Source organism: Peromyscus californicus, unplaced genomic scaffold (genome assembly GCF_007827085.1).
Source record: "Peromyscus californicus insignis strain IS unplaced genomic scaffold, ASM782708v3 Scaffold_11__1_contigs__length_118956290, whole genome shotgun sequence".
NCBI classification, from domain to species: domain Eukaryota; kingdom Metazoa; phylum Chordata; class Mammalia; order Rodentia; family Cricetidae; genus Peromyscus; species Peromyscus californicus.
The window spans coordinates 104800755-104815754 of NW_026294402.1; the positions used below are offsets into that span (position 1 = coordinate 104800755).

Sequence of the window (15000 nt, forward strand, 5' to 3'; positions counted from 1 at the left end):
ATTTTTCTGTTATTCTTTCAACAACCTAGGTTATGCCTTTAACTTCTGACTCCCACCATTTCCATTGGTGCTTGGTCAGATAATGGAGAAGAGCTTTTTATCTGTATCTTGTTCACATAGTAATATTAGAAAATAAATTATTATTACCAAAGTGTGTGTAGTCCAGGCAGAGAGAGTGGTAGTGTGCTAAGGCAGAGTAATTTCTAGTACAGCAGAAGGCCTGGCCCTTTTTGGGCCACTTTATCAGTAAAATGTATGTGGTAAGAGGCTAGTTTGTACCAGGGAAGGTCATTAAAATTGCCTGGTGCTTGTTGATCCCTGCCTAAAAAAAATACCCCAAACAATTTTTTTTTGCTTCATTTTAGAGCTATTGATTTAATATTCCCCAGTATGGCTCATATATTTTGCCCTGTACTCTACTGATTCTGTGTGATGCCAGGAGACCCTTGGTTTATTTGATCTTTGGTGTTTCTTAGATAAGTAAAACATAACAAACTATTTTGTCTACTGAGGTGTTATTTATTGCCGTGTATATAAATGTCATCTACATATCAGGTTAAAAAAAATTCTTGTTTAAATTCTGCTTGAGCTGAAGCATGGTAGTGCATGGTTGTAATCCCAGCACTGGGGAGGTAGAAGCATGAGGATTAATATGAGTTCAAAGAAAACCTGGGCTACATAGTGAGATTCTGCCTCAAAACCAAAATCCAAAAAAGCACCACCAAAACAAAAAAACTAAAAAACAAAAATCAACACTTAAAACAATAACAAAACAAAAAAAGCTACCCCCACCAAAAAAAAAAAAAGGACTAAGTATCTAGAAAATAGTGCCAACATGGATAGAATTCTTTAATGTAGGATTAAATGGAAAAAAATATAGATAATTGTTAAAGCTTAGTGATTTGTTATTTATACTTTTGATTATGCCTAATTATAATGAAAAGCTAAATTCCATTTGTAGCATAGTGAAAGTTATACTACTGTTAATTTTTAAAAAATTTCTCTGATAAACATTTAAAATTTTGATATTGACAATTTGTGATATTCACAATTTGAAAGAAAGCCTTTATTACTGTAATTGTTTTGTTCTTTTGTAGGCAAAGATTGAAAATGTGCAGAAAACAGGTTTCATCAAAGGACCAATGTTCAAAGGTGTTGCTTCTAGTCGATTTTTGCCCAAGGGCACGAAGACAAAAGTTAATTTGGAGGAACAAGGACGGCAGAAGGTGTCATTCAGCTTCAGTCTTACAAAGAAAACTTTACAGAACAGGTTTCTCACTGCACTTAGCAATGAAAAGCAGAGCGATTCTCCAAACTCCCCAGCTAACCCTCTTCCAGTAGACTCAACCCCTAAAGTGAAAATGGACCCAGGAGATACTTTTCCTGCTACAGAAGAGTCTTCCCCACCAAAGTCAAGAGTGGAGTTGGGTAGAATTCATTTTAAGAAACATCTGCTTCATGTGACATCCAGGCCACAGCCGGCTACAACTACAGCAGTAGCATCTCCCCTTCCTCCTCCAACACAGTTACCAGCAGTCATAGCAGAATCAACTATAGATTCACCACCTTCATCTCCACCTCCACCTCCTCCACCTCCCCAAGCCACATCACCCTCACCACCAGCACCAATATCAGAGCCAGTGGTCTTACCACATCCCCCAGTAACAGTACTAATGACTGCACCAGTACCCTTACCAGTAGATAGAGCTCAGAAAGAATCGCCTGTTAAAAGTGTGCCCGAATCTTTAGAGGTGGATATGAAGCAGGATATTGTATCTAATAGTTTGGAAGAACACACAGTTCAAACTTTGAAGGAACAAGCAGATAATCCCCTGCAAAGAGAAGATTCCCATATTGGGAAGGAAGACGAAGTTTCTGATGGTTCTAAGATAAGCCTCAGTTCTAAAAAAGCAAGTTCTAAGAAGAAATCTTCACAATTTGAAGGTACATTGCTTGGTTCAGAATCTGATGAAGATTCTGTACGGACTTCCTCCAGTCAAAGATCACATGACTTGAAATCTTCAACAAGCATTGAGAAGGAAAGAGATTTTAAAAAGAGCTCAGTACCTTCAAAAAGTGAGGATTTGGGGAAATCATCGCGATCTAAAACAGAGAGAGATGATAAATACTTTAGCTACACAAAACTTGAAAGAGATACTCGGTATGTATCTTCCCGATGTAGGTCTGAAAGGGACAGAAGGCGGAGCCGATCTCGTTCTAGATCTGACAGAGTCTCTAGAACTAGTTTGTCTTATTCTCGGTCAGAGCGATCTCATTATTACGATTCTGATCGGCGCTACCATAGGAGTTCCCCTTACCGTGAAAGGACACGCTATTCTCGGCCCTATACAGATAACAGGACACGGGAGAGCTCAGACTCTGAAGATGAATATAAGAAGACATATCCAAGGCGCACCTCATCCCATTCCTACAGAGACCTAAGGACATCATCATCTTACTCTAAATTTGATCGGGACTGTAAAACTGAGACTTCTTACTTAGAGATGGAGAGAAGAGGAAAGTATTCTTCAAAACCAGAAAGAGAATCCAAGCGGACTTCAGAGCATGAAGCCATAAAAAGATGTTGTTCTCCCCCGACTGAACTGGGATTCCGTCGGGGGTCCTCCTATTCTAAGCACGATAGCAGTGCTTCCCGTTACAAATCTGCCCTTTCAAAACCTGTATCCAAGTCTGATAAATTTAAAAATTCTTTCTGTTGTACAGAATTAAATGAGGAAAGCAAACAATCTCATTCTTTTAGTTTGCAGACTCCTTGTTCAAAAGGTAATGAATTAAGAACAATTAATAAAATTCCTGAAAGAGAAAAGACTGGGTCTCCATCTCCATCAAATCAATTAAATGATTCACCTACTTTTAAAAAGCTAGATGAATCTCCTATTCTTAAGCCTGAATTTATAGGACATGATAGCCATGATAGTATTAAAGAATTGGAGTCATTATCAAAAGTGAAAAATGATCAGTTAAGAGGTTTTTGTTCTATTGAATTAAATATAAATGGATCTCCAGAGACAGAATCTGATATGGCAACATTTTGTGCTTCTAAAACAGATGCTATTTCAATGACTTCAGATGATAGTGTGACTGGATCAGAGATATCTCCTTTGGTCAAAGCTTGCATGCTTTCATCAAATGGATTTCAGAATATTGGTAGATGCAAAGAAAAAGACTCAGATGATTCCTATAGGCAGCATAATAAGTCAAAAAGTCCATTTAGGGAAACAGAACCTTTGTTGTCACCACACCATGATAAACTCATGTCTTTGCCAGTTAAGACTGTAGATTATTCCAAAACATTAATTAAAGAACCAGTTGATAAGAGACGTTCCTGCTGCAAAACCAAAGATTCAGATAGATACTGTTCTCCAAATGAGAACTCCGAAGCCGAAAATATTGAACCTTCAGTTACGAAGATTTCTTCAAATAGCTTTATGAATGTGCATTTGGAATCAAAACCAGTTATATGTGATAATAGAGAGCCGACAGATCAGCACTCAAAATTTGCATGTGATGAATATAACCAGAGCATCGGTAGCACTAGTTCAGCTTCACTTAACCATTTTGATGATTTGTATGGGTCTGTAGGGAGTTCAGGTATTATTTCATCTCTTCAGAGTCTTCCGCCAGGAATAAAATGTGAAGGGAATACATCTCCAGTTCTAGATGCAGTGCAGAGTAAAAGAAGCACAGAGTTCTTAAAGTATGCAGGGAAAGAAACAGAAGTGGGTAGTGCCCTTCCTGATTCAGGAAAGGGATTTGCTTCTTGGGAAAACAGGCATAATAATGTATTATCTGGGCAGTCTTTGCAAGAGGTTCAAGAAGAGGAGAATTCCATATTGCATGAAAGAAGAGGAAGACCAGAAATCTTAGATGAGGAAGGAAGAGGGCATACACATACTTCTGATGACTCAGAGGTTGTATTTTCTTACGATTTGAACTTAACCATGGAGGACAGTGACGGTATAACTTACACCTTAAAATGTGACAGTAGTGGTAATGCTCCTGAAATAATATCTACTATCCATGAAGATTATTCTGGATCTTCTGGAAGTTCAAGTGATGAAAGTGATTCAGAAGATACAGAGTCTGATGACAGCAGTATTCCAAGAAACCGTCTCCAGTCTGTTGTGGTTGTGCCAAAGAATTCTACTTTGCCCATGGAAGAGACAAGTCCCTGTTCTTCTCGGAGCAGTCATAGCTACCGACATTACTCTGACCACTGGGAAGAGGAAAGATTAGAATCAAGGAGACATGCATATGAGGATAAGTTTGAGAGTATGGCAAGTAAAAGCTGTCCTCAGACTGAAAAATTCTTCCTTCATAAAGGAACAGAGAGGAACCTAGAAACTTCTTATTCACAGTTCAGCAGAAAAGTAGATAATCACCTGCCTGAAATTGCTCATTCTCAAAGTGATGGGGTTGATAGTACAAGTCATACAGACTTGAAATCTGACCCTCTAGGTCACCTGAATTCAGAGGACACAGTAAGAACCAAAACATCTAGGTCTCAAGAGCTACCAGTTTATTCTGATGATTTTGAAGATATTCCAAATAAGTCTCGGCAACAGATAATTTTCTCTAACAGACCAGATAGTAGTAGACTAGGAAAAACAGAGCTAAACTTTTCTTCCGCTTGTGACATTTCCCGTATAGATGGCTTGCACTCATCAGAAGAGCTCAGAAACCTAGGATGGGACTTCTCCCAACAAGAAAGGCCCACTACCACATACCAGCAACCTGACAGCAGCTATGGAGCCTGTGGTACACACAAGTATCAACAAAGTGCTGAACATTTTGGAGGGACCCATAGTTACTGGCAAGGCAATGGCTATTGGGATCCAAGATCAGCAGGCAGACCTCCAGGAACTGGGGTTGCTTATGATCGAATTCAGGGGCAGGTACCAGATTCTTTAACAGATGATCGGGAAGAAGAGGAGAATTGGGATCAACGAAGTGGATCACAATTTTCAAGCCAGTCCAATAAATTTTTCTTCCATCAAAAAGACAAGGGATCAGTGCAAGCACCCGAAATAAGCAGCAATTCAATTAAGGACTCTTTAGTTACGAATGAAAGGAAAGATTTTTCAAAAAACTTTGAAAAAAATGACATAAAAGAGAGAGGACCTCCTAAAAAACGGAGGCAAGAATTAGAGAGTGATTCTGAAAGTGATGGGGAGCTGCAGGCTAGAAAGAAAGTCAGAGTGGAGAGTGAAGCAGGAGAGACTTCAGTGCCCCTGCACTCGGAGCTGATGGGACCCTCCTGTGCTATGGATGACTTCAGGGACCCACAGCGGTGGAAAGAATTTGCCAAGCTGGGGAAGATGCCCTGCTACTTTGATCTTATTGAAGAAAATGTTTATTTAACAGAAAGGTGAGCCTAACTAATACTTTTAAAATCAATTCTTGATGCTTTCTTGTTAGAAAGAAAGAAAGTAATAATAAAAAATAGCTTTTCAGCAGTTTGGACTGAAATAAGACTTGTATGGTAAAATGTAGAGTAACAGAATCATAAAATGTCATTTTCTATTTCGATTTACCAATAGATTCCTTCCTTTTTTTTTTTTTTTTTTTTTACCTTAAGGAAAGTGGTATCTAGTTTTTTCTATAATTGCTTTGGTTTTTAAAAGTATAATTTAAGCCAGTCTAATTTTTTTAATTCATTCTTCTTTTTTTTTTTTTTTTTTTTTTTTTGGTTTTTTCAAGACAGGGTTTCTCTGTGTAGCTTTGCGCCTTTCCTGGTACTCACTTTGGAGACCAGGCTGGCCTCGAACTCACAGAGATCCACCTGCCTCTGCCTCCCGAGTGCTGGGATTAAAGGCGTGCGCCACCACCGCCCGGCTAATTCATTCTTCTTTTACGTGGTTTTAAAGGTATAATTTAAGCTAGCCTACTTTTTCTTAATTCCTTTTTCATGTGAAATTGTGACAGAAAAATGAAAGGAAACTCCAGGAAGCAGGCGAGTGGTTCAGTGGAAGAACACTTCTTTTCTAGAGGACCCAGGTTCAGTTCTCAGCATCCACCTGGTCACTCACAGCTGTCTGTTTCTCCAGCCCCAGGGAATCCCATGTCCTCTTCTGGTCTCCTCAGACACTGCAAACAAGTAGTGCACAGACATACATGCAGGCACAACACTCATACACATAAAAGTAAATAATAAAATAGTTTTTAAAAAGGACACGTGATTGTTAGATGCTTTTTTTCTTTTAAACGGGCACACGAAGCACTTTTAGGTAGTATAAAGTCATAATTAGAGTACAGTAGTTCTGCCAGTTGTCTTAACAAATTTTTATTACGATATTTTAAATTATGTGTATGTGGGCTTGTGTATATGAGTTGGGGCCAGAGGGGCCATTGGATACCCTGGAGCCCCAGAGGCTGTTGTGCCTGAGGTGGCTGCTGGGAATCAAACTCCTTCCTGATTCCCTGGAAGAATAACTAGCACTCTAACTGCTGAGCTCTCTCTCCACCACTGAATGTGTTTTTTAGTGTGTACCCCTTTCCTTTTGTGTAGAGCTCCCTCGAGTTAAGATTCAGTCTAGCTGTCATCCCTTTAAACAATGAAATTTTTGTTAATTTTTTTTTTATTGTATGCATAAGGTAAAAAGACTTGTTCGTTGTTTGTTTGTTTGACAAAGTCTTGTGCAGCCCAGACTGACCTTGAATCTGATTTTTCTGCTTCCACTTCCCAAGTGCTGGGACTACAAGTACATGTCACCACTCTCAGTTTTGGCATGAGTTTTTAGGAACTTAATAGAGCTTGGATAGCTTAATTCCTCCACCAAAATACTTTATTTTGAGAAAATTTTGCTTCTGAAATCTTTACCTGATTATTCTTTTTTAGTTTTCTGAATTTATTTTTGAGGTTATGTCTCATTATATTACCTGGGATGACCGAGATCTCTTTGGATCTGTCTATCCTCCTGCCTTTGCCTCTTCTTCAGCTAGTGCTACAAGCATTAACTGACATGCCTGGCTCTGGTTGTTTTATAGTCTTACTTCATTTAAAAAAAAATCTGTTCACTTTTTAAACAGATATATACAACTGTGTTGTATACCACTAAGGGATCCCATAAAAGATTTGGTTCAGTTAAATATACACTCTTTCTCTTGTGAAACAGGATCCCACTTATTTAACCCAGGCTGGCCTAGAGCTTGCTCAGTAGCCAAGGCTGGTATAAAACTGGTATTTTTACTTCAGGCTCCCCAGTGCTGGGATTATAGGCACGTGTCACTGTACCCAGATCTGGTTGAATCAAAGCTCTTGATTAAAATTTTATTTTGCTTTTGTTTTGTTTTTTTGAGACAGGGTTTCTCTGTGCAACAGTCCTGGCTATTCTGCAACTGGCTTTGTAGACTAGGCTGTCCTTAACTTCAAGATCCACCTGCCTCTGCCTCTCAGAGTGCTGGCATTAAAGGTGTATGCCAACACTGCCCGGCTTTTTTGAGACAGAATTTTATATCTACCAAAAAAAAAAAAAAGCTGGGCAGTGGTGGTACACGCCTTTAATCCCAGCACTCGGGAGGCAGAGCCAGGCAGATCTCTGTGAGTTTGGGGCCAACCTGGTCTATAGAGCGAGATTCAGGACAGGCACCAAAACAACACAGAGAAACCCTGACTCGAAAAAAACCAAAAAAATAAAAAATAAATAAAAATAAAAATTAGATTTTATTTTATGTGTATAAATGTACATGGCCTGCTTGCCTGGTGCTTTTAGAGACCAGCAGAGGGCACTGGAACTGGAGTTATGGGTAGCTGTAAGCTACCACGTTGGTGCTGGGGATTGAGCCTGGGTCCTCTGCAAGAGAGCAAGTGCTCGTAACTGCTGAGTCATCCCTCCAGCACCATACAAACTTTTATTTACCAGTTGCTCTTATTTCCCTGAGCCTGTAGCCGAAACTGTTTGTTCCCCATGAGTTCTCATTCTATTTTTTTTGAAATGAGATCTTGCTATGTAGCCCAGACTGGCCTTGAACCCAAGATTTCTTGCCTTAGAGTCCTATGATTATAGCCATATGCTACCTTGGTCTAATTCTCAAACTTGAGCTAACCAGTCACCTCATTATTTGAAAATCACAAATTTTCTGTCTTTTCTAATCTTGGTAAGTGACTTGAAATTGTTGAGTCTGGGATTTAGCTGACCTGAACTAGAAAGTAAGGGTTGAGTTTCACAATGACAAGACTTAAACTCATTTCTCCCCTCATTGTCACATGTTCCTTTCTTCCCCTCCTTCCTGTGGTGCTGTGGAATTGAACCTAGGGCCTATTTGTATGGCATTAGCAAGTACTTTGCTAATTGAGCTAGCTGTATTCCCCAGACTTTGTTTCTGGGAACTCCCCACCTCCTGGGCTCCATACAGGGTTTTAAATTGTTCTGGCTGGATATGTACTCATGGTTTAGCGAGGATTTGAATTTGTGTCCTTCTCTCAGGCTCCTGAATAGCTTGGATTACAGGCATAGGTCACCACACCTGGCTTTTATCTAACAAATGCTAATGACTAGCTCATCATCATCATCCCATCCTCTTCTTTTTTTTGGGGGGGTGGGTGGTTAGTGGGATGGAGATGAGGGGGTGGGGGTATAGGAGGATAGAGTCTTGCTCTTACAGTCCAGGCTGGTCTTGAACTCAAGTCAGTTTCCAGCTTAGTGTGGCCTTCCTTTTGAGTGGTAGACTCATAGAAATAAACTTGAAACTGAGATTTAGTACTTATTTGATTGAATATATTATCTTCAAGAGACTTAATATAACTAAGTTTTATGAAAATTTACCCCATAGAAAGAAGAATAAATCCCATCGGGACATTAAGCGAATGCAGTGTGAGTGTACACCTCTTTCTAAAGATGAGAGAGCTCAGGGTGAAATAGCATGTGGAGAAGATTGCCTTAACCGTCTCCTCATGATTGAATGGTAAGTAAAATGCTCTGCTCTTCCTCAGCTCTTCAGTATGGGTCTCTAAATATGAACAAGAACTAAGGATATAATTTTAAACCTTTCCCTACATGTGAGTATTTATAAGCAATAAAATCTCCAGTGTTTAATAGAAAACGGATAATAAGACATATTCCTCCTGCATTGCTCATTAGATTATAGCATCTGGGACGTAAGTTCTATACAAAACAGTTCTGTTGCTAATATTAATAGTCTATTACTATTCTTTTCTTTCTTTCTTTTTTTTTTTTAAGATTCATTTGTTTATTATGTATACAGTGTTCTGCCTGCAGGTGAGAAGAGAGCACCAGATCTCATTATAGATGATTGTGAGCCACCATGTGGGTGCTGGGAATTGAACTCAAGACCTCTGGAAGAGCAGCCAGTGCTCTTAACCGCTGAGTCATCTCTCCAGCCCCTTCCTTTTTTCTTTTTTTTTTTTTTTTTTTGCCGTTTTGAAATAAGATCTATTATGTAGCTCTGGCTCCCCTGGAACTCCCTATAGAGACCAAGCTGGCCTCAAACACACAGAGATGGCAGCCTCTGCCTCTGCCTCCGGAGTGTTGGGGTTAAGACTTGTATGTCACCATGGTCAGCCTCTACTACTACTATTAATTCAGTCCTCCTTTTACTTTACTTTTGTAATGCCCCAGGACTAAATTTTAAACTTTGATTATAAAATAAAACACTAAAATTTGAAAATGCAAAAGGTGAAATACCTTTTCCCAAACCTCTCTTTGTAGTTTTCCCAGAAATATTAATGTGTACAACACAGGCATATGTGTTTATTGTGTGTGTGTGTGTGTGTGTGTGTGTGTGTGTGTAAAAACAAACATACTATGTATACTTTTGGATAATCAGACCTAATCAGAATTTCACATACAAGCCTATCTAATTCTTTCGGGGGTAGGGAGGATGCGTGTTTTTGTTTTTGTGTTTTTCTTTTCAAAATAGGGTTTTTCTGTGTAGCTCTGACTGTCCTGGATCTTGCTCTGTAGACCAGGCTAGCCTAGAACACAGAGTTCATCTGTCTCTGCCTCCTGAGTGTTGGGATTAAAAGCGTGTGCCACCATTGACCAGCCAAGCCTACCTAATTTTTTCCCTTAGCTACATTAGGTTTTCTGTTCATAGTTGACCTTAGTAATTAATTTCCTGCTGGTACATACTTAATTATTATAATTTATAAAATGTTAAATATGTCTGCATTCAAAATGTTTCTGTTTTCTTTTTTTTAATTGTTGTTTGAGACAGAGTATATATATCCTTGTCTGGTCTGAAACTTGCTATGTAGACTACCCAGGCCTAGAACTCATGAGATTCATCTGCCTCTCTGCCTCCCAGTGTTAGGATTGAAGTCGTGTACCATCATGCCTGGCTAAAAATGTTTGATAGTTTGGTTTCTTTTCTTTTTCTTTTTTTTTTAAATTTTGTGTGCATTGGTGCTTTGCCATGGGTGTCAGGTAACCTGGAACTGGAGTTACAGTGAGCTGTGAGCTGTGAGTTGGGTACTGGGAATTGAACTCAGGTCCTCTAGAAGAGCAATCAGTGCTCTTAACCACTGAGCCATCTCTCCAGCCCCTCTTTTTTTTTTTTTTTCACCCCCACTTGGTTTTTCGAGACAAGGGTTTCTCTATGTAGACCTGGTTGTCCTGGAACTTGCTCTGTAGACCAGGCTAGCCTTGAATTTACAGAGATCTGCATGCCTCTGCCTTCCAAGCGTTGGGATTAAAGATGTGCTCCTTCACTGCCTGGCTTGATAGCTTTTTAAAACTAATCTGATTAATTGAAAATTCTTTTTTCTTATTTTTTTATGTGTATGGATGTTTTTGCCTACATTTATATCTAAGTACATGCCTGGTGCCTGTGGAAGCCAAAAGAAGATGCCCTGGAACTGGAGTTACAGATGGTTGTTAGCTGCCATATATGTGCTGAAATTCGAACCCAAATTCTCCGAAAGAAAAGCTGGTCCATCTCTCCAGCCTGATTATTTTAACATGGAAAAATTAGTCTAGGCAGTGCACACTTTTTATCCCAGCACTTAGAGGAAGAGGCAGGCAGATCCCTGAGATTTGAGGCCAGCCTGGTCTACATAGTCAGTAGGTACCTTCTTTTTTCTTCTGTTTTGATGAGACAGTTAGGGTTTTGTAGCCCAGTCTGGCCATAAACTTTCTGTGTAGTCCAGGTTAGCTTCAAACTCTAGGAAATTGCCTCCCTATGGTTCCTCAATGCTGGGATTATAGGAATGAGCTACCACTCCATTCCAGGGCTCTTTATTTTTAATGTTAATGAAAAAAATTTTTTTTGCAGCAAAGTTTAGCTTTTATTTTTGTTCCTGTTATAGTTTCACAAAAATAAAAAACATGTATTTCAGAAAAATAAGAAAACACACCTTTATTTCTATTTTTTAAAATATTAAAATTTTTTTTTTTAAATGTGTATTGGTGTTTTGCTTGCATGTGTGTCTGTGTCAGATCTCCCAGAACTGGAGTTAGAGAGAGTTGTGAGCTGCCATGTTGGTGCTGGGAATTGAACTTAAGTCCTCTGGAAGAGCAGCCAGTACTCTTAACCACTGAGCCATCTCTCCAGCCCTTATTTCTATTTTAAATTTTGTGTTTGTGTGTGTGTATGTGTACATGTATGTAGTTTCGTTCAAAAGACCAAATTGATGATTTGAATGGAAGTAAGAGGAAGTGCATTTAAACAAAATAAGTTAAACTTCAGCAAAATAAGATTAATATGAAGTGTCTGTATTACTAAGTTGGTGTAAAATTAGTAACTGGGCTGGCAAGATGGCTCAATGGGTAAAGGTCCTTATTATGAAGCCTCATGACCTGAGTGTTGATTCCCCTGGCTTCTATATAATGGAAGGAGAGAACTGACTTCTAGAGTTGTACTCTAATTCCCACATGCATGCAAGATAAATAAATAAATAAATATAACTTAAAGAGTATTAATAACTGTGGTCAGACAGCATATACATGATAACATAAGAGTTTAATAAGGTCTGTCGGTGCAGCTCTGATTAGCAAATCTAGTCACTGTCAGTGAATTCAAAGATTGTGTACAGATGGGAATTGTATTCTAGACACCAGAAAGTGGCAGATAAGTTTTTCTTTGGATGATCAAATGGCTAGACTATGTTGTGGGTATGTTCCCTCAGGAGCAATATAGACACTGAATTCTAAGGATTGCTTTTGTGATGGAAGTGATAATATTGAGTAAGGGTCATTGGTTAGCCACAAATAAACTATTCAATAATAATGGGATATCTTGCAAAGATGTTAAAATTCTTTATGGTATTTAAAGAATTATCTTTTATCCATTTCTCATTTCAGCTCCTCTCGATGTCCAAATGGAGATTATTGTTCGAATAGACGGTTTCAGAGAAAGCAGCATGCAGATGTAGAAGTTATCCTGACAGAAAAGAAAGGCTGGGGTTTAAGAGCTGCCAAGGATCTTCCTTCGTAAGTTCTGTTTCAGGCACCTTTCACTTCATTTTCGTGTTACTGAATTTGATTAGGCATTTTATAGGAAAATGATTTATTTCAGTGGTGTTTAGTAATGGTTATTATGTAGAATGACTATTTGGTAACTAGTTTGTTAAATTGATTTCTAGAAAATAAAAGTCCTGTTTTGGCCAGGTGGTGGTGGTGGCGGCGGCGGCGGCGGCGGCGCACGCCTTTAGTCCTGGCACTCAGGAGGCAGAGAGAACCAGGCAGATCTCTGAGTTTAAGGCCAGCCTGGTCTACAGAGGGAGTTCCAGGGCAGGCTAAGCTACACAGAGAACCCCTGTCTCAAATCAAAAAAAAGAAAAAAAGTCCCATTTTTTTGTTTTTTGTTTTTTTGAGACAGGGTTTATCTGTGTAGCTTTGGAGCCTGTCCTGGATCTCACTCTGTAGACCAGGCTGGCCTCGAACTCACAGAGATCTACCTGCCTCTGCCTCCTGAGTGCTGGGATTAAAGGCGTTTGCCACCACCTCCCAGCCCAGGCTTGATTATTTTTACTTTATATGTATGGATGTTTTGCCTCGATGTATGTCTGTGTACCAGTTGTGTGCCTAGTGCCAGAAGAAGTCAGAAGAGTGCATTGGATCCCATGGAATTGGAATTACAGATAGTTGTGAGCTGCCATTTTGGTTGCTGGGAGATGAACGTTGGTCCTCTGGAAGAATGGCCAGTGTTCTTAATTGCTGAGCCGTCTCTCTGGCTCCTTTAATATTGATTATAAAGATAATAATTTAACTTTTTAGGTTTAGTAATTAGGTTTTTATTACTGAAATCTAAACATGTTTGTCATGGCTATTATAAAACTTTATTTATTGGCTATATTTTTCTGTGCCTACTTGAGTTTTGTTGTTTATTGAGGCTGGTCTTGAACTCATAGGGATCCGCTGCCTCTGCCTCCCAGTTGCTGGGATTAAATACACATGCCACTTCGCCCAGCTGAGTTTTATTTGTATGCAATTGTTGCTTTTCCTCCCTTTTTTATTTTTTTTTTATTTTTTATTTTTTTAAGATTTATTATGTATAGTGTTTTATCTGCATGTACGCCTGCCCGCCAGAAGAGGGCACCAGATCTCATTACAGATGGCTGTGAGCCATCATGTGGTTGCTGGGAACTGAACTCAGGACCTCTGGAAGAACAGCCAGTGCTCGTAAACTCTGAGCCATTTCTCCATCCCCTCCCTTTTTTATTTATATTTTGTTTTTTGTTTTTGTTTTTCCAGCCAGGATCGCATTTAAAAAAAAAAAGACATCTGGCCGGAGAGATGGTTCAGTGGTTGAAAGCTCTTGTTCTTTCAGAGTCCCAGGGTTTGGGGTCCAGCACCCATTTCGCAGCTCACAACCATCTGTAACTCTTGTTTCAGGGGATCTGATGCCCGTTTCTGACTTCAGCACCAGGCATGCACATGGTACACAGACATATATGCACACAAAGCACTAGTCACATAAAATAAATAACATCTTTATATAAAAGATGTCAGGTCTCTAGTTTACTCATTAGAGAATTAATTATTCTTTCATTCCTTGGTCCAAGATTTGTAATTTGCCAATTTTGAGCTCATCAGTGTTAATCTTTACTATCCCTTAGGTGTTAGATATCCATAGTAGTTATCATTTATTTAAACCTTTGGTATATTTATACAGGCCCCTGGACAATTCACTTCTGTAAGAGTAAAGTTTGTCCTTCACTCTTATATAGTTTTCTCAGTCTTTATTCTAAACATTTTCTAAATGGGCTGTACTATGCTATCTGTCTGAAAAGCATGCGAACGTATTATAATGTAGACGTGTTATGATTTCCAGTTGGTTGTAGAGTATACATTATGTAAGTTGTTATTACTTCACATGACCTCATTGGAGTTACTTGTGAAACTTCATTATCCTTGTTCATAGCCGAGTTAGGCAACTTCCATTTGGTCTTTAGGCCAAATCCAGGTCTGAAAGCCTGGATGCTGCTTTGCACCTTTTATGTAGTTTTCTTCCTCTCCCCTTCCTCTCCTTTTGTTTTCTGGTGTGAAAGAAATAGAGTTATGTTGAGTTATTCTTAGGAATATCTCTTTGCATAAATAAGGCTCCTTCATTGCCTTTTTTTGTTTTTTGTTTGTTTGTTTCTCTATGTAGCTTTAGAGCCTGTTCTGGAACTCAGTCTGTAGACCAGGCTTGCCTTGAACTCAGAGATCCCACTGCCTCCCGAGTGTTGGGATTAAAGGTGTGTGCCACCACGCCTGGCCTTCATTGCCATTTTTGTACAGCTGTTTTATGCAAATTCCTGATACATGTTCTGGGCAGTGAGACCAGCCAAGAAGCCAGAGACAGATTTGACTTTCATTATCATTAAAGAACTCTGAAAGTAAGGGCAACAGAGGGGCTGCAGCTGTATGTAATGTTTCCTAACCATTTTCAATGTCATAGTTTGTTCAGTGCTCTTTCCTAGCTGTGAATGACTGACTTGATGTTTGTAAGCCATACTTAAACTGCTTGTGAGTGTGTGTGTGCCCGTGTGTGTGCATGCCCGTGTGTGTGTGTGTGTGTGTGTGTGTGTGTGTGTGT

At 39.2% G+C, this 15000-nt stretch overlaps 1 protein-coding gene across 3 annotated transcripts in view; it reads left to right on the forward strand.

Annotated features, from left to right (window-relative positions):
- Setd2 (SET domain containing 2, histone lysine methyltransferase) overlaps nucleotides 1–15000 on the forward strand; it is a 109508-nt gene that overhangs the window by 17995 nt on the left and 76513 nt on the right. For all 3 annotated transcript variants that reach the window (XM_052721912.1, XM_052721895.1, XM_052721905.1), the window contains 3 exons: nucleotides 1098–5389; nucleotides 8794–8925; nucleotides 12282–12410. In XM_052721912.1, coding sequence (XP_052577872.1) covers nucleotides 1098–5389; nucleotides 8794–8925; nucleotides 12282–12410 — 4553 coding nt within the window. The remainder of the gene's footprint in view (nucleotides 1–1097; nucleotides 5390–8793; nucleotides 8926–12281; nucleotides 12411–15000) is intronic.